The 19,231-nt window shown below is 33.4% G+C and overlaps 2 protein-coding genes and 1 long non-coding RNA gene across 3 annotated transcripts; 1 reads left to right on the top strand and 2 right to left on the bottom strand.

Annotated features, from left to right (window-relative positions):
• The first annotated feature begins 496 nt into the window (after positions 1-496).
• LOC109155277 (protein transport protein Sec24-like At3g07100) lies at positions 497-1,121 on the top strand. The gene is made up of 3 exons (XM_019302963.1): positions 497-697; positions 835-1,023; positions 1,086-1,121. The coding sequence occupies exons 1-3, from the start codon at positions 497-499 to the stop codon at positions 1,119-1,121; spliced, it is 426 nt and encodes a 141-aa protein (XP_019158508.1).
• An 863-nt stretch (positions 1,122-1,984) lies between these two features.
• LOC109156294 lies at positions 1,985-12,058 on the bottom strand. The gene is made up of 3 exons (XR_002049988.1): positions 11,920-12,058; positions 5,384-5,387; positions 1,985-1,997 (listed from the first exon to the last, which is right to left on the bottom strand). It is a non-coding gene; the product is annotated as an uncharacterized LOC109156294 (long non-coding RNA).
• A 2,526-nt stretch (positions 12,059-14,584) lies between these two features.
• Positions 14,585-16,286, bottom strand: LOC109154724. Its single transcript, XM_019302454.1, has 2 exons — positions 15,951-16,286; positions 14,585-15,120 (listed from the first exon to the last, which is right to left on the bottom strand). Exons 1-2 carry the CDS (start codon positions 16,117-16,119, stop codon positions 14,873-14,875), a joined length of 417 nt encoding a protein of 138 aa, XP_019157999.1. The 5' UTR covers positions 16,120-16,286; the 3' UTR covers positions 14,585-14,872.
• Between the last annotated feature and the right edge of the window lie 2,945 nt (positions 16,287-19,231).

The following is a 19,231-nucleotide window of genomic DNA, read 5'->3' on the forward strand; positions in this document are numbered from 1 at the left end:
CTAATCGGACGCTTTCGGACACCGCCGCGCCACCACGCTTTGGTATGGAGATGAAATTTCTACTTGATATTGAATACACAGGTATTTAGTTTTTCCTCTTATCTTTGGGAAATTTAGGGTTCCTTAATAGTATGAAGGTACACATCCTCTTATGGAGAAAGACGTATTAGGGTACACACAGCAGCAGCACCTGTGGTTGCAGAATTAGGAGAAATGTATCGCCTTGCTGATGCTGGTGCAATTGTATCTTTGTTCTCTAGGCTAGGTGCCTAGGTATAAAAAAAATCACTTTTCTTTCATTGCATTCCGTTACTCTTTGATTTTGAATGTAGGTTAAAGTGGTTCTTGATCTCTCAAATATGATTTTATGTGCAGCAATTGAGAAAACGCTCTCCACTAAATTGGAAGAGGCTCGGAGTTCTATTCAACTGAGAGTTGTTAAAGCCCTCAGAGAATATTGAAATTTGTATGTTGTACAACATCGCCTGGGGGAAGGATGATATACCCAGAGTCACTGAAACTATTGCCCTTGTATGGATTAGCTTTGTCCAAGTCAACGCCCCTACGTGGTGGTTATTCTGATGCACAGCTTGATGAACGCTGTGCCTCTGGATATACTATGATGGCATTGCCAGTTGCAAAACTGTTGAAACTTTTGTATCCTAACCTGATTCGTGTAGATGAATATCTTTTGAAAGTAAGTTTCTTTCTTTTTCCCTTATTAATAGATGCTGATTAAATTGAAGAACTTATTATTGATATCTCAGTTCACTATGAGAAAGTTACTTTCCCTCTATTTCTGGATTTCTTAATAAATTCCTCTCTGATTTTCAGACATCCCCCTTGACTGGGGAGTCCGAGAACATGTTGAAAACGCTGCCGCTTACTGTAGATAGCTTAGATGTCAGAGGTCTCTATATCTATGATGATGGTTTTCGGTTTGTTATATGGTTTGGTAAAATGCTTTCAACAAATATCATCAAGAGTTTATTGGGTGATGAATTTGCTACAGAATTCTCAAAGGTAGGATGCACCATGGACTTGGTTGTTTATGCTTGCTATTCATAATTACTGTCATGTTTTAGCTTCCTGAACATTTGAAAAATCAATTGCATGAATAATGAACTTCTACATGTCAAATAGGAATCCATTGTTTGTACTCAAACCTCCCCAATTATTGAGATACATATTCATAATGGCATCAAAAAGTGGTCTATTTATTTTGACTGCCACTGCCTTTTTGTAAATAGCTAGCTTAATTGTGAATGATAATGATCTTTGAGTTAAAAATGCCAAAGTTGACATGCTACCTTAGCTTTATTTTGCACTTAATTTTGTAAAATTTCCTCTGATGTGGCTATTCTTTGTCTCCTTGAGAATCAGGTTTGCCTGCATGAGCAAGATAATGAAGTGTCAAGAAAATTGATGGGCTTGCTTAGAAAGTTTAGACAAAGTGACCCATCGTATTATCAATTATGTCACCTTGTGAGGCAACGTGAACAGCCGAGAGAAGGATTCTTCCTTCTAAGAAATCTAGTTGAGGACCAGGTTGGTGGTACAAATGGCTATATGTATTGGATTGTGCAATTACACCATTTACACCGGCAAATCCAGCAAAATGCGTAACATACAGGTAATGGCCTGATAAAATTTGTTAGAGTCAATGATGTGAATTAACTTGCTGGCAATTTGTGTATCTCCTTAAAATGAGCTATTTGTTTATTCTTTTATCAAAATTTACAATGAATCACATGTTTTTGATTTTGTGTTCGTCTTTGTTGATTATAATTTTGGGTAGGGAAAGGGGTCAGAGTGTCTTTTGAATTATGATTGTCTTCTCTTCTGTTAAAAGGCTAGAAAGGTTTCTTATTCATACTCCTAACTACAGATTACAGATCAATATATAGGCATACAAGAGTATTTGGAAGAGACATAATAAATAAAGGAAGCTACTCCTCTCCCCAAGGCTTTAATTACTAGAGTAAACAAATTCCATTCTGTTACTAATGTTGAGTTCAATGCTTACTTCCTTATTTATCCCCTTGATTACTCACTTTTTACTTGCTGCATATGCCATTAAGAATGTGAATTTCCTGATGATTTTTCTTATATTTCCATTTTATTCCATTATTTCACTATTTGGCCCTATTCATTTCATTGTGGAATAGACACATCTTAAAGGGGGAGTCATTATGTGCTGAAAGAGATAGCGTGTTAAGGAATGGTGTTGATTGATATTGATCCCCTTGATGTTTTATGAATGATGTTTATTATAGGGGGGAGTCATTGATTACTCACTTTTTTTTTTTCAACTTTGTAGCATTTAAAGAGATAAGGAGGTTTGTCCTACAATCAATATGAGATTGATGAAGTTAGAGATGTGTGATCTATGTATCTTATTGATGAATGAGTTTAAACAATGCTTGATGTTTAGTTGATGTTGATAATTTAAGTATGAAATTATTATTATTATCAATTGTAGAATTACTATTAATTTAACTTGTTTAGTTAGATGATCTGAGTTGCTTTATAAATTAATTGTAAGATTTATTATTAGTTCGATTAATTTTAAGAATTGCTGGTTTTAAAAATTGTTAAGCTGTACAGGATTAATTCGGTGGAAAATCCATAAATTAAAAAAAAAAAATTGACGTCGTTAATTTTTTTTTTTTTTTTAGTTCACATAAGACGTCGATTGTTTCATAAAAATCGACGTCTTATGTGAATTTATTATATTTTTTAAACATACGACGTCGGGTTTTTTAAAAAACCCGACGTCGTTTCTTAATTAAAATTAATTTTTAAAATGTACGACGTCGGTTTTTTCTTAATAACCGACGTCGTATGTTAATATTTCCCTTTTAAAAATTATACGACGTCGGTTTTTTTAACCGACGTCGTATCTCATTATTTACGACGTCTGCTACCTAGATGTCGGTCGAAAACTGACGTTAAATGGGGTAAAAAATCCGACGTTAAATGGGGTAAAAAAATCCGACGTTAAGGCCCTTTTTTGTAGTAGTGTAAGCACAAAATCCACGCACTTTAAGTATTAACTCACAGACCTTAAGTTTCAACAACTACTGACATTAATCACTAACCTCACACACTTAAGCACAAACCCTACGCACATTAAGCACAAACTCCACTCACATTAAGAACAAATCTCACGCACCTTAAGCACAAAAGTTCACACTTTAAGTTTTAACAACTACTCACATTAAGCACAACCCACGCACATTAAGCACAAAACTCACGCACCTTACACACAAGACTCATGCATCTTATATACAAAATTCACGCACATTAATCACAGAACCACTCACCTTAATTTTGACCTAGATGTAAAAATTACAAAATTGTCACCGTGTTTTTTTTTTTTTTAATTTTGATAATCCTGAACGTTAATTTAAGCGAGATGAATGACCCAAATTAAACCGCACAATCACACTATATATATATATATATATATATATATATATATATATATATATATATATAATGGTTAGGTACTCAGGTCATTAATGAGATAACGGCAATCTTAGAGGAGCCCCTACCATTGATTTGAATTCTTATTTATAACATTTTCCTAAGTGATGTTGTAATTTTACTAGTGTATTTATTACTTTCAAAGATAATATACATGCACTAGTGAATACGAAGAAAAGATTATGCATCCTCTCTTTTCTAGTTTATACTTTATAGAAGATATATTCTTCTAGAATTGATTGAGTTTTAATATCTTATATTCTCATGATCGAAATGTTATAAGTTTGGGAAATCGGAAGATGCCCCAAACAGTAGACTTTAAGTTTAGAAATTAGAAGATCTTCCCAAACTGTAGATCTTGAGGCATTGGTAAATATTCTAGGAGGCCTTTGAGAATAGGGAATAAGGAAAAAAGACGCATATTGGCAAAAACTAGTCCATCATATGTACAAGACAACTATGTCGCCTCAAGTCAAATGATTATTGCATACTTGTAACATACAACATACCAATGACACGTAGGTAAACACCATGCGGTACGTTGTAAGAGTCATTGTTCAATGACTTGTCCTCTAACAATCATCCACATGTCCACTCTTTGTATCTCATACGGAATGACATGAGACTCACCCTAAGAAGGACAATGTGCTAGTCTTATCGGAATTTTAATGCCCAATTAAATTTCTATGACTGAACATTTTTATAATACTTCATTAATAAATTTTTTGTCACTCATATTCTTAACTTTTAAGAATGAAAAATTAAGAAGATTGTACGAAATAATATCAAATATTAATAATTAAGCCAAAATAAAATAAACAAAAACAATTATTTATTATATTTATTTAATAAAAAATCAATACCCAAAACAATAAATATTGGCTCCTAAGACATACATGTCTAAGAATAAAATGGGATGGAGGGAGTACATTTTATCTTTAAGGCTTTGTTTGACAAATAGCGGTTTGACGAGGATTTTGACCTACAGATTTCATTAGCGATTTGTAAAGAGATATTTGGTAAAATTAATTGTTTACTATTAGCTGTTAACATGTAAAAAAAAAGACTATATAAAAGCATTATTATTATTATTATTATTATTATTATTATTATTATTATTATGTAGTAATAAAATAGTAATAATAATAATAATAATAATAATAATAATAATAATAATAATAATAATAATAATAATAATAATAATAATAAAGATGAGTCACGTGTGGCTTCTCTTTGTGTTGGGTAATAAGGTGGAAAATTCCAAAATAATAATAATCCTACGGAAAAATTAATATTATATGGGAAAAACAGAAAAACTGGGAAGGAAAAGGTTGAGTGTTTGGGTATAGGTTTAGCACGAGTTCGAACACAAAGTTCTTTTCCTTAAAATCTTATTTGCTACCTTCCACAAGTGCTAGGAGCGTTGTAGCCTAGGTTTCCCAGGATAAAACGTGTTTCGATTCTTTGTTTAAGCACCTAAACAAAGAACCAAGCAAACAAAGCAAAGCAGTGAACACTAGTTGGTAAAGAAGAGAGTAGAAGCAGAGTTTTGAGAAGCTGAAAGCTACTGGAATTCCTCTTGTTTCTGTACTGTGTAAAAAGCTACTGCTCTACCTCTCTTTATATAGGGATGTTGGAGTGCTAGCATTCAACATGGCCATTAAATTGGTATTAAAACCAATTGTGTAACACCTGTAATAGTCACCCACTAAGTAGGATTAAAACGGTGCAACCCGACATTCGTGCCTGCGCGGGCTTGAATCAAGCCTTTTCGATCTCCTCTAGAGGGATTCTGATTTGCAACCCCCCCCCCCCCCCCCCCCCCCCCCGCGAGAGAGCCTCTATGCTATACAAATGTACAAGCTTCAAAAGAGCTCATGTATATAAGGGGGACAAATCTTGTTTCCAAACCAATGTGGGACAAAGTCCACTATTTTCCCTTCATTTCCAAACTCCAATGGGTCTACTTTGAGAATCAATATCTCATTCACCCATTATCCGTTTTGAGCGTACAATATATCAATCTCTTCGTCTTACTACGAAGAATCCGAATACACTTTGACCCGACTCAAATCGAAAGTGGACCCAACTGATAATTGTACCACAAAATAGCCACTTAATATGTCATTTTATGTAATTTTAAGCTATTTTTTCCAACACTTTGTACATAATGTGAGATTAAAATGATCCCATAACAAAAGTCAAAAACTCAAGGAAAAAAAGAGCCTTGCACTCATCTGTAAGAGGAGCTCAACGCCCCTCTTCCAAAAATTAATTGTCGATCCAATGATCCCACATAGATGGACAACAAATTTGGAGCCTCATTTTTGAAAATATAATTAAAAGATTTTTTTTATAAAAAGATTATGGCCATGTTTGATAAAATAGTTAGCTTTATCAATCAATTTTAATTTATTTGACCGCTATTAATTGTTTGATTTTGTTAAAAAATCAATATAAGTGTTTGGTTAATTAGTTTTTTTTGTAACTTTTTTTTTTGAATGCTACTGACTCTATTATATTGTAGTATCTGTTCAAAGCTTTTTGTAACTTAAAAATGCTAAAATTCAAAAAGTTGACCAAAGCAACTTTTTCAATTAACTTTTTTAGAAAAGTAGAAATTATACCAAACAACTTTCAACTAACATCTAATTTACCAAACACTTTTCTACAATCAACTAACGTTATCAACTAGTTATACCATCTAATTAATCCAATCACCTAACAACTAACCGCTATCAGCTAACAGTCATTTACCAAACATGACCTATATCTTTGCCAAAACACTAATCCTAAAAACTTTAAAATACATCATTATTTCAACAGTTTAGAGTGAATTATGTATTTCAAATTAAACAATACCTATGAGTGGTCAATGTCTGAATTCTTTTAATAAAAATGGTAGCCTTGTCCATTATGAGCCACTCCATATATATATGCTAGAAAGGCAGGAATCCCCCAACAAATAAACTTTAAAAATACTAATAATTATGGAATATTTTATGTTTTTCTTCTCTTACTTTATGTCTTTACCCCTCCCCCACCCTCTCTCTCTTTTTTCTTTTTTATGTTTTCTTTTTTATGTTATTATCTCCAATTTTGGCATCATATATTGCCGTTTTCTTGGAATAATGGCCGACTGCCGCAGCAATGGATTGGGCGTGGGGTTTTTTGAAGTAATCAATAAAGAGCCAAATCATCTTGTATTTTCACATGTCTATTTTTTTTTTGGGTGTTGCTATTTGCACCCTACTTTGATCAAAATAAGATAAAAAGTACATTAAAAATATAAAAAGTTAAAAACTTATAATAAATACATAGGTAGTGCAAATAGCCTAATAAGTGGTCAAAATATTATTTGCACCACCTTAATTAAATCACATTTATTAGGTTTAAATAATAATTAATTAATTCAAAATTTAAAAAAAAAAAAAAAAAAAAATCGCGCCTTCTCCGGTGCTTCTCACCGGAGAAGGAAACTGGGCTGCCTTCTCCGGTGAGAAGGCAGCCCAGTGGGTTGCCTTCTCTGGTGAGAAAGCAGCCTAGCGGGTTGCCTTCTCCAGTGAGTTGCCGTCTTAGAGAAGGCAACCGAGTTGCCGTCTTAGAGAAGGCAACCGAGTTGCCTTCTCCAGTGAGAAGGCATGTCTATCGCCTTCTCACCGAAGAAGGCGATGGTTTTCTTCATTTTTTTTTTTTTTTAAAAAATCCACTGGGTTGCCTTCTCACCGGAGAAGGCAGTCCCTGCTTTCTCACCTGAAAAGGTGACGGGGGTGTTCTTCTTTTTTTTGTTTTTTTTTTCATTTATTTAATAATTTTAATTTAAAAAATGAAAAATGAATAATAATCTTTGACCATATTTAATGCTAGTGGTGTAAATAGCAAATTTACATTTACACCACCTATAAAGCTATTTGACCTACTAAATAGGTGGTGCAAATAGCAAAATAGGTGGTGTAAATAGAATTTCCCTTTTTTTTTTACAAAATATTTCGTTTTTTGATATATCAAAAATTTAACACTTACTTCAAAAACAGCCAAACCATCTTCGATTTTCACATGCCTATTTTTTAAAAATATTTTGTTTTTTCATATACCAATTTTTTAACACTTTAAAAAAATTGGTAGAATAAATTATGAATTAAGCAATTAAATGATTTATTATTGGAGCAATTTTAATTGAGTTGATGAAGAGATCCTGCCGGAGTAGAAGGTCCAACACCAGTCCATGCCCGGAGACGAATGGACCACCCTTCGTCTCCGGCCATGGACTGGAGTTGGACCTTCATCTCCCTGTCGGAGACGAAGGGACCACTCTTCATCTCCAACTCTCCTTTGTCTCCAACGTTTTTTTTTTTTAATAATTATTTTATTTAAAATTACTAAAATAAAATAAAATAAATATTTTTAAATTCGATAATCACCATGTCATCCTATTAAGGCTATCCTTATCCCTACAATACTCTCTCTCTTTTAAAAATTGGTCTCACTTCCACATCATCAAATTTACAATTCTTCAACTATTTTCTTTACATCACTACAATACTCTTTCACTTTCAAAAGTGGTCCTACTTTCATATTATATTATGTAATTTCTGTATTTGTGTTAAATATTGTGTCTAGATAATATTTCAATATGATTCTGTTTGAGTGATTGACTTAGCACTGTCGTAGATTAGTCGGTAGATCAGTGAATAGTCTTGGTGCGGAAATCAAATCAAACAGAAGTAAAAGACACAAAATATTGTTTACCCAATTCGATACAGTGTCTATCTATGTCTGGGGGACCACTATCAGTGAGTCCAATCCACTATCTCAACAGCAAATCAAATAGACGGTAAGAGAAACCTTCTCACCCAATGTGTGTTACACACCACACGGTAATATCCAATCTTTTGAAAGCTATAGAGGATTGTCGAGCTCGGAGATCCGTGCTTCAGCGTCCAAAGTCCCTTTGGAGATCCGTGTTGTTGCTGTCCGTCTCGCTGACCCACTCACCACTGTTCCCACAGTTGTATGGAATACGGTCCACTAATTTAAGCTCTGTAGAAATTCTTCCCAAGATTATTGTTAAACTCAGATCATCAATGGTGTCTTGAGAAGATGATAACTCAAAGTATTTTCTTTGTAATTCGTGGAGAGCGATTTTTTGACATTCAAATCTTGAAAGATATTTCTTGTAAAGCTCCTCTCTATTTTTTTCTCTCTCACCTTTTTCCCATGTAAACAACTAGTATATATAATACTTTGAGACTTGGATGACAAGTAATCTTCTAGGGTTTCCTTGTAGACCAAGATTACTTGCCATTTTTCCTTTTTGCCAATCCTGACTTCATCAAGAATGGTTTCTAAAATCATCAATATGGTAACTGCATTGCTGGTCATAAGGGCTGCAAAATCAACTGCTAATTTCCAAAACCCGACTGGCGTAGTGACTGTTCGGCAAGATCATCACTCAGTGACTGTAACAGACACAACTTGACCTAACTAGTTTTGCCATAATAATTTGCCAATTACAAGTTTGGATTTACAAAATTTAAACACTAACATATTATATTATATTATATTATATTATAAATATAATAATAAAATAATATTAAAATAACAAAAAGTAATAATAAAAAAGTCAAAAGGCTGCCATGTGTGGCAGCCTTTTGCTGGGATAAATAATATCGTACACATGGGATAAAAAATTAAAACAAAATAAAAATAAAAAGTCCACATCATTTTGCAAGAGGTCATCTTTCAGGGATGAGGACAACCTAATAGGTAAACGAGTCATTTTAGGTTAAATTACATGAATTTGCGTTGTTCAAGAATCCAATTGTAGTTTTTTTGAGTTCGATGACCTAATTGCAGTTTCGTGTGTAGTTAAATGATTTATTTGACCATTTTTTTTTATTATTACTATTATTACACAAAGACATTTTAGTCTTTATATCACTTATTCCTTTCAATTCTCAGTAATTTTATTCATCCCTACTGTTGGTTTTACAAATTCTGGATGCTGGTCGGCGGAACAACACTACCGTAAAATACTTAAATTAAAGGGTTAGATGAATAAAAGAGTGAAGTGATAGAGAAAATAATGTGGTATTATTTCCCTAGAGTTTCGGCCGCTATAGTGCTAGAATTGTCGTCCCTTTACATGATGATCTCGGGGGATATTTATAATAGAGTACAAGATTCCTACAAGGAAAGTATGGCTGACGTAGAGCCAATTCTATATGGAAAGTAGGGCTAACGTAGAGCCAATTCGGATATAGAATCCGGCCTACTTCATACCATAACGGTCTGAGCTAACAAAGGAAATTACTTAAAATAAATAAGGAAGTCTCCGCGAAATCTGCCTGTAACCGCCTCTGGGCGCGCACCCAGTCGGGGATGGCCTGACTGCCGAGGAGGGGTTCTGAGGGGCCGCGATACCCCGACGAGGACACCTCGACCATGGAGGCTGGTCGCCTGATTGATTTCCTCATCAGTGGTACCCGGTCAGGGACACACCGCCAGCGGAGCCTGATCGCCCACCCGAATCCCGCGAGGTATTCGGTCGGGGACACACCGATTTCCGAGGCTGGTCGCCAAACCGAGTCTCATATACGAATCCAACCGAGGGCACACTAGCTGTCGAACCTGGTCGCTTGACCCGAGCCGGGCGATCTCCGCCTGAGTAGGTGTCTGCCCTCCTGAATGGCCAATTGCTCGAAGATGACTGACCGCGATCTCCAGATGCTTTATATGTCATACCGAGATCATGGGTATTGCCCATCTGCTAAGTGTTGGTCGTGCTTGAGTCTGACTGCCTTGTTTTATATCCTGAGCGGCTTCTGATTTGGGGTATCTATCACCTACCAAACAATATAATTGAATTCCTACTTTATTCCCACCTATTTTTCCTATTGAATTATAATACCTTTCCTCCCTAATTCATCCCTCCCAACCAAACGCCATGTTAATACTATTGTACTCAAAAAAGAAATATGCACTCTATTATTGTTAACAAAACAAAATTATTAACTATTTACATTGATAAACTACTTGAACTTAAAGAATTAATCTTATTGTGAACACCAACTCCTCACGATTTTTTTCGTCTATCATGATTGTAAGTTAGAAATATATGTGAATTTTGTCATTCGGTTACCGTGATTCACATTTTTTCAAATGCGTTGTCTGGTTGGAGTGTGGGACCATTGAGATTGGGAGAAGAAATATATGTGAATTTTTGGAAGTAAGGTGCAAATTTCTATTTTTAAAAGAAAACCTTGGTGTAATACACAAACAAGTTGGGGATGATATTTAAATATATTTGCTTTCCATTCATGCATTGGAAACCATCCAATCATAAAGCAGAAAGGATTGAATACAGATTCTTTTCCAAGAAGATGCAGGAAGGACCCTTCTATCTGGTGCCATCAATTGCTCAGTTGCCCATGCTTGACCATCCAATAATCCCCTGACACGTCTATAACGTGCTAGTGGCCGGATTATCATAGGCTGGGGTTCAATCTTTAGTTCGATCTTGTCCAACGAAAGGGACCAACGAACAAATTCATGCTCACAATATCCTACACCTTGTACTTCCAACAATACTAATTTTGGTGTTTTTTTTTTTTTTTTTTTTCCTAAAATTGAAGTTTGTGCAATGGAGTTTTGGTGCATTGCTATTAATAATAAAGGAAAAAATATTATGGAGTTTTCTCTCTTCTAATACTCATTATTCGTAAGAAAAATTTTTAATTTTCTAAATAAAAAATGAAAAATTAGACAAACGAACAAAAAATGTTGTTGGTAGATGTATATTATAAATTGAAAAAAAAAATTAAGAAGAAAATTGAGAACTGAAGTATATGCCGTCGAAATTTTTTTACAAAAAAGTTTTGTAATCAAATTATTCATTATAGATTGATACTACAAGATAAGTATCCGCCCATCAGTACTTTTTTGTTATGACTCCCCAAAATTGGGGTGGAATATGAATCATGGCTTATAACATTTGTTGTATATATTAGGGAAAAATTTTGAGAACTAGCAACTTGCAAGAATCTATTTCCACAATAGCTCAAACCTGCATATACAACATGTCAACATCCATGTGAAGGCTTCTTGTCTAGTTCCTCTAATGGAGTGTTGGGTACGATGGATTTGTAATTCTATTTCTATACATCAAACTTTATGGAACTGTATTGCAATTTCATGATTTTGTTGGAGGAATTACAATTCCCTCTAATTATGGAATTGCAATTCATACAGCCTTTATATGAATTGTAATTATAATTTCACACTTTGTGAAATTGTAATTCAATGGTGAATTATTATTTTATCATTATTATTATACAAGAACATTTTAGTATTTATTTATTTCTTCATTTTCAATTCCTAATCATTCTATTCATGCATATCAAATAATGTAATTTAAATTCTACAATTCACAATTGTAATTTAGGGTGTGTTTGGAAACCCGAAAAATGACTTCCGGACAATGTTTTCCGAGTTTTTAGTGTTTGGCAAGAGGGGGGAAAATGAGGTCAATGGAAAATGATGCATTAGTGAAAGGAAAATGGGTATGTTTTGGGGGAAAACGACTTCCTTTTTTTTTTTGGGAAGTCATTTTCCAAGGGATGCACATGCAAAATTTTTCGGGCCTAATTTTTTGCAGGCCTTTGCAAGTCGGCCGACCAAACTCGCAGGCTAAGTTCATCCTACCAAAGCCCACCCCATGTGGGATGGCAGGCCCCATGGGCCAGAACGCGGACTTTTTTTTTTTCAAAGTTCAAAAAAATAAGTAAAGTCTACAAATAATATTAATTTTTTTGCATTTAAAAATGTTTAAAAAATTACATATTTTAAAATGTTAATATTACGTACTATATATATATATATATATATATATATATATATATATATATATATATATATATATATATATATATATATATATATATATATATATATATATGGACGCACTCAGGTGCGAATAAGTGCCCAGGAAGGAAATGCGAACGAATCAGCGCGTGACACGTGTCCAGATCTAATAACTTAAAAAAAAAACGTGGTAACATTTTCGTAAATAATTGAACATCGAAGTGCAAGTAAAATCTCTTATAAGTGCACCTATTTTCACCTATAAGTGCATGTAATTTTGCCTTGTTAGCATTCACTTTCCGCAACCATTCATGCACCTGGGTGTGCTTATAACTATATGTGCAACTATTTATAACTATAGGTGCAACTACTTATAACTATATGTACACCTACTTTCACCTATAAGTGCATGTAATTTTGTCTTGTTAACATTCATTGATCTGAGTTCAGCGGGTAGTAATACTCCTGAAAACCACTCGCAAACATTCATACACCTAGATGCAACTACTTATACCTATGTGTGCAACTACTTAGAACTATAGGTGCAACTACTTAGAACTATAAGTGCGACTAAGTATTGATGCTCAGTGTAAATTTTTACTTGCACCTATAATACATTTTACATGCACTTGTAATACATTTTACTTGCACTTCAATGTTCAATTATTTACGAAAATGCCACCGCGTTTTTTAAAAAAATCAGTGTTTCTTATCCATTAGATCTGGACACGTGGACGAACAGAATCCATTCCTATTTCGCGACTGGGCGAGCCGTTCGCACCCGAGTGCAACTCTATATATATATATATATATATATATATATATATATATATATATATATATATATATATATATATATATATATATATAGTGAATTCCATTTTTGGTCCTACTGTTATTGGGGTGTTTTTCAATTTCAGTCCACCTTAATTTTTTTTGCCATTTTATAACCACTATTATTGAATGTGTTTCACTTTTAGTCCCACCGTTAGTATTTCTATCAAGAGGCCGTGTAATCTAGGGGTATTTTGACCTTTCTTCTCATCCAAGACTATGTTTGACTAAAGAAATGAGAACATTAAACCTAAAACCTAAGAAACCTCGCCGGCTCATGTTGGAACGAACGAAACGATGTAACTTTGGCTTCCCATTCTCGTTGTTCGAAGAACCATCTTCGATTATCGGAGCAGGATGGTGGAGCGCCTGGATTAAAAGAGAAGAGACAAACATAAAAAGACCAAAATACCCTTTGATTATACGGCCTCTTGGCGGAAATATTAACGGTGGACTAAAAGTGGAACACATTCAATAACAGTGGTTGTAAAGTGGCAAAAAAAATTAAAGTGGACTGAAATTGGAAATGCCCCTATAACAGTAGGACCAAAAATGGAATTCACTCACATATATATATATATATATATATATATATATATATATATATATATGTATGTATGTATGTATGTATGTATGTATGTATGTATGTATGTATGTATGTATGTATGTATGTATGTATGTATGTATGTATGTATGTATGTATGTATGTATGTATGTATATTTTACATACATACATACATACATACATACATACATACATACATACATACATACATACATACATATATATATATATATATATATATATATATATATATATATATATATATATATATATATAACGAGTCTTATTGACAAAAGAATTTTATCAAAAATATCAAATAATTAAAATTTTGAAGTATTCAATTCTTTTCATTTTCCTACTCATTTTCTGGAAAATGAATCAAACACACAAAGACAGTTTTTCGTTGTGTAGCCAAACACCGAATAGGGAAATGTTTTCTGAAAAATGACTCATTTTTTAGAAAATATTTTCCAGAAGTCATTTCCGGGTTTCCAAACGCACCCTTAAATTCTAGAATTCATTTCCCTCTTAATTTGCTCTTTCCAAGCAAACGCTCTCTTAATTTGCTCTTTCCAAGCAAACGCTCTGGAAGTGGTTAAGCTTGACAATTGTTAGGTTCCCTCCAACATGAATTAATTAAATTTAATGACCAACTGAAATTAATTTTCAACAATTAAACTATACCACAGTCAAGTTGATTAGACAGTTAGATAATCATCACAAGATTCTAAATCCTACTCCCCATAGGGTTGTCTATTATTAACCTTCACAGTTTAAGTCAGACGAGCAGAGATAACAAGGAAAAACATTCTAAGATTTGGTTGGATCAAGAAGAAAGCAATTCATTACTTTCACTAAATTGGTCAAAAGAAATCAATTACTCCGTAACGTATTGCAGTTTACACAATCTCAAAATAATCATAATTAACTCGAACCTAATTACAACACTAATGTACAGCGTAACGTTGTTAAAGATATGAAAATAATATGGTAACTCTTTGTACCAAAAGCAACCTCACTCATAATACAACCTCTCACAAGTGAAAGAAATGAAAAGATAAATGGGGGTGGGAAAAGATTTTGTACAAAAATGGGGGGGTTAGAGAGGAAAAGTTGAGAAGATTAACAGGAATAGGTCATCCTGGTGAGGCCACGGTCCCTAAGGATCCCACTGTAGAGGGCCATTCTATTGGCTGGCATTTCTTGGGATTTCACACTCTTCTGCAGTGTTGAATTTGAATGGGAAGATGAAGATGGTTTGTCGTGGGGGAAATTATTGCAGTGTAGCCTCCTGTATTCTTCACTATTCCCAATTGGGTCCACAACATCATCTGCAAAGTGCACCCTCTTCTTCTTCTTTTTCTTGCCTTCTGTTCAATCATTATCCAAAACAAATTTATAAGGCTACTTTGAGGAGAACAAGAGAGCAATTAGAGTGTTTGCACTAGTTTAGTTTATTGGTTCAGTCTTTAGAAGAAGAGATTAAGATTTGAAATTTAGTAGACAGATTCCTTTTGCACATCAATATTGGGTATTGTAAAAATTATAGCAAAGTAAACAAATTTCTTGTAAGCATTACCATTTTACCATATTTACTGAGCTACCAAGTGAATATATATGCTGAGCTACCAAGTCAATGGGAACGGTCGGACTAATATATTGATGCCCAAAATGCCCCTAAGGTAGACTCTGCATTTTATAGGAAATTCAAATCTATATCTTCCCACTTTGAAGGGTCAAATATAATTTTCCACAAGGAAAAATAAGGAAATAATGTTTTGCACATGCAGGGAACAAATAAACGATCCAAAACAATTGGGGAAAATAAGGGGTTTTCACAAGTTAAGGGAAAAAACTTGAAAATTGGACCAAAACTTTTTTCAAGAAAACAACCCAACAGTCAATTTTGATTGCTCTAGCTCCCAAAACATCCAGACAACAAGTGGGGAAGCACATGAAAGAGAACACAACTCCCATTCCCATCCATCCCATGGTCTTGTATACTGAACCATTGAATTATCGTGATTTACATCCTCTTAAATACATTGTCTGATCATAGTGTAGGAAGCTTTAGGGTTGAGGATTCAACCTTTTGGGAGGAGAAGAATCCCTTGAAATATTCAAATCCTTAAAAACAGGGAAAAAGAACAAGGGAGAAGAAGCTATGGCGAGAGACAAATAAAAGAAGAGATTTAAGTACCTGAAGAGATACAGGATCGAGGAAGAGGCCGAGAAGACTGGTGAATTGGGTCGATTACCGAAAGCTGCTGCACAGATTTTTGCAGCCGGAAAACCAGGAGGATCATGGTGCCGGAAACCGCCATCGCCGTCGCCAAAACCATTCCTTGAGAGGTCAACGTGGGAGTCATAATAGCTAACTACTCCGTAAATGATACGGAGTATGAATTTATAAATTAAAAAAAAAAAAAATTAAAGTCCCTTTGATGAATGAAACGAGAGGAGAGCAAATAAAGAAGGGTTCAATTTGCGGAATGTTTGGTCTAACATGGTGTGGAAGGGACAAGATAAATAGAATTGGTTGTAGGGGTGACTTTGCAATAAATATAGTAAGAGGGATCACATGGGCCGGATTAATTTCTTTTTTAGGACAAACAAAGTTACTACCAAAATTTATGGGCAAATTATGTTGTGCATCCGGTGCAAAAACGACGTCGTTTTAATAAAACGCGCTTTTCTCCTTAAAAAAAAAAAAAAGATCAGGTTTGATTCTCAGCAACAACATATAAACTAAAATTCCATAATCGATGGACTATAATTCCATAATCGATGAACTATAATTCCATAATCGATGAACTATAATTCCATAATCTAATCTATGAACTAAAAATTCCAGAATGAATGAACTAAAATTCCATAATCTATAAACTAAAATTTCAGAATCGATGAAATACAATTCCATAATCGATGAACTATAATTCCATAATCAATGAACTATAATTCCATAATCTATGAACTAAAATTCCAGAATGAATGAACAATATAATGTTGTTGCTGGGAATTGAACCTGAATTTTTTTTAAAGGGGAGACGCACATTTTTTTAATAAACGACGTCGTTTTGGCATCCGTATGCACCATGCATGGTGCATATGGATGCATAGCATAACTGTACTACCCTCGTCCTATTTTATGTGTCTTGGTTCGATTAACGATGCTTGATTGAATTTATTTTTAATTTAATTTTTCATAATATTAAGTTTAGTAATTGTATACAAAATTTATATATATAGAAACTACACTAAAAGTACTATTAAACACAAAAAATCAAATTTAAAAATAAGTAAAAAATACTAAAGAAAATAAACAAAGAAGAAAGAGTTAGTTTGACCCAATGAATAGTAAGTAGGACAGATAAAATGGGATATAGAGAGTAATTTTTTATGAGTATAATACTATACGCCCTTAATTTATTCTCTATATTTTTCTCTTCTAGCTTGATATATTTGATTGGTTTAATTTTTTTTTTTATTTAATTAGTTGTTGGTTAGTCTATTAATGGATATCCAATGATTAGGGGCCACATCATGAAGAGAAATTTAGGAAGGGTAACGAGTATTTTTCATTTTTTATTATGCCGATAAATATTGATTTCAATAGATTTTTTTTTTTTTTTTTTTGAAAGTGATTTCGATAGTAAGCATTGAATATAAATTGTATATGTTATTTTTTGTATTGAATATTGTCAATACTAACATTTAATTTAATAGTATATATAGTTGTACCGAATACAATCAATACCATATCAATTTGTACTGAGGAATTTTATAATGTCAAATCGAGTTGTATTTTATAAAATAAATAAATATATTAAGAATGTTATATAAATTATTTTTTTATAAAGAATTTTATGTTATTTGATGTGCCTTATTTAATTACTGAGTTAATACCATCGGGGGTCCTCCAAATATACTGATTTTGCAGCGTTTAATTCTAAACTTTCAAATTGACCACACGTTGTCTTTCGATTTTTAAATTGTTATCATCTGTGTTCCAAGTTTATCACCCATGATCCTTCAACTATCAAATTGTAACCAGCAATGGTCCTTTTAAGAGGACTGCGACTTGTTATATCTTGAAAGTTGAAGGACTATGTGTGGTTAACGTAGCTCACATATGGTAACAATTTGAAAGTCGAAGAATCACGAGTGGTCAATTTGAAAGTTTAGGATTAGACGTGACAAAACCAGTATACTCAGAAGACTCCATATGATATTAACTTTTAGTGAGTTAATAGTTCATAAACAAAATTACTCAATTTCAACCATCACTAGACTATCTAAGAGCAATCACATTTGTAGATTTTGGAATTGTTTTGGAATAGGGTTCAAATTGGCCACTGAACATAACCTGAAAATGCAATTAGGCCACTGAACGAAAAAAAAGTGCAATTAGGTCATTGAACACTCAAAAAATGTGCAATTAGGCCACTGGACTCTCCAAACGTATGCAATTTTACCGGATAGCAGGTTACCATCAATTTTAGCAGGTTACCTGCTTACGTGGCAGCTAAGTTGGCATTTTTAATAATTTTTAAATAATTTTTAATAATTAATTTTAATAATAAATTTTATAAAAAATTGAAAAAAATTAAATAAAAATAAAATAAAGTCGTTTTTATTTTTTAAAAATTTTTTAATAAAAATTTATTATTAAAATTTATTTAAAATTAATTAAAATTTATTTAAAATGCCAACTCAGCTGCCACGTAAGCAGATAACCTGTTAAAATTGAGGGTAACCTGCTATCAGGTGAAATTGCACATTTTTGGAGTGTTCAGTGGCCTAATTGCACTTTTTTTTCGTTCAGTGGCCTAATTGCATTTTTAGGTTACGTTCAGTGGCCAATTTGAACCTTATTCCAATTGTTTTTACAAATCAAAAATTTTGAGGGGAGCGTTTTTACAAATCAAAAATTTTGAGGGGAGCTTTTTAACAAATGGGATAGGTGGTTTGTGTTGGTTTTTCCTCCTGCATGCATTGGTTTTTAGGTGAGGCCTATTAATTGGGAATTAATTTGAGAAAAGCATACTACAGGTGCGTTAGGCACACCTGCTGCGCTTAGCTGGCGCACGCCAGGTAGGCGCGTAAATACATAATAATAATAATAATAATAATAATAATAATAATAATATATTTTTACTCTTCCCTCTACCCTTTCTCTCTCTTATGTGGCTATGACAAAAATCAACCCAAAAATTTTATTAATAAGATTACTCTATTGGGGATGCTCTTAGAGCAACCTCTTCTTTTGGCATAGGAAGAGGTTACTCTAAAAGCATCCCCAATATGAAAATTTTCATTGATTTTTGCAAAGCAAATGGTTATGTGGTGGAGAGAGAACAAAATGAGTTATTGCACGAGATCCTTGATTTTTGCAGAAAAAGTGAGTCCACCAGAAAAGCAAAGAAGCTCCCTAGTGCGCACTAGGTGCACCCAATCGGGCCTGTGTACTCCACAAACCTG

This window comes from Ipomoea nil, unplaced genomic scaffold (genome assembly GCF_001879475.1).
Source record: "Ipomoea nil cultivar Tokyo-kokei standard unplaced genomic scaffold, Asagao_1.1 scaffold0276, whole genome shotgun sequence".
NCBI classification, from domain to species: Eukaryota; Viridiplantae; Streptophyta; class Magnoliopsida; order Solanales; family Convolvulaceae; genus Ipomoea; species Ipomoea nil.

Excerpts from the sequence above, each read along its gene's own strand:
- LOC109155277 (XM_019302963.1), top strand. The coding sequence starts at position 497 with ATGATATACCCAGAGTCACTGAAACTATTGCCCTTGTATGGATTAGCT. Across the intron at positions 698-834 it reads TAGATGAATATCTTTTGAAA|ACATCCCCCTTGACTGGGGA; the intron begins GTAAGTTTCTTT and ends TCTGATTTTCAG. Across the intron at positions 1,024-1,085 it reads TTGCTACAGAATTCTCAAAG|CTTCCTGAACATTTGAAAAA; the intron begins GTAGGATGCACC and ends GTCATGTTTTAG.
- LOC109154724 (XM_019302454.1), bottom strand. The coding sequence starts at position 16,119 with ATGACTCCCACGTTGACCTCTCAAGGAATGGTTTTGGCGACGGCGATG. Across the intron at positions 15,121-15,950 it reads TCGATCCTGTATCTCTTCAG|AAGGCAAGAAAAAGAAGAAG; the intron begins GTACTTAAATCT and ends ATGATTGAACAG.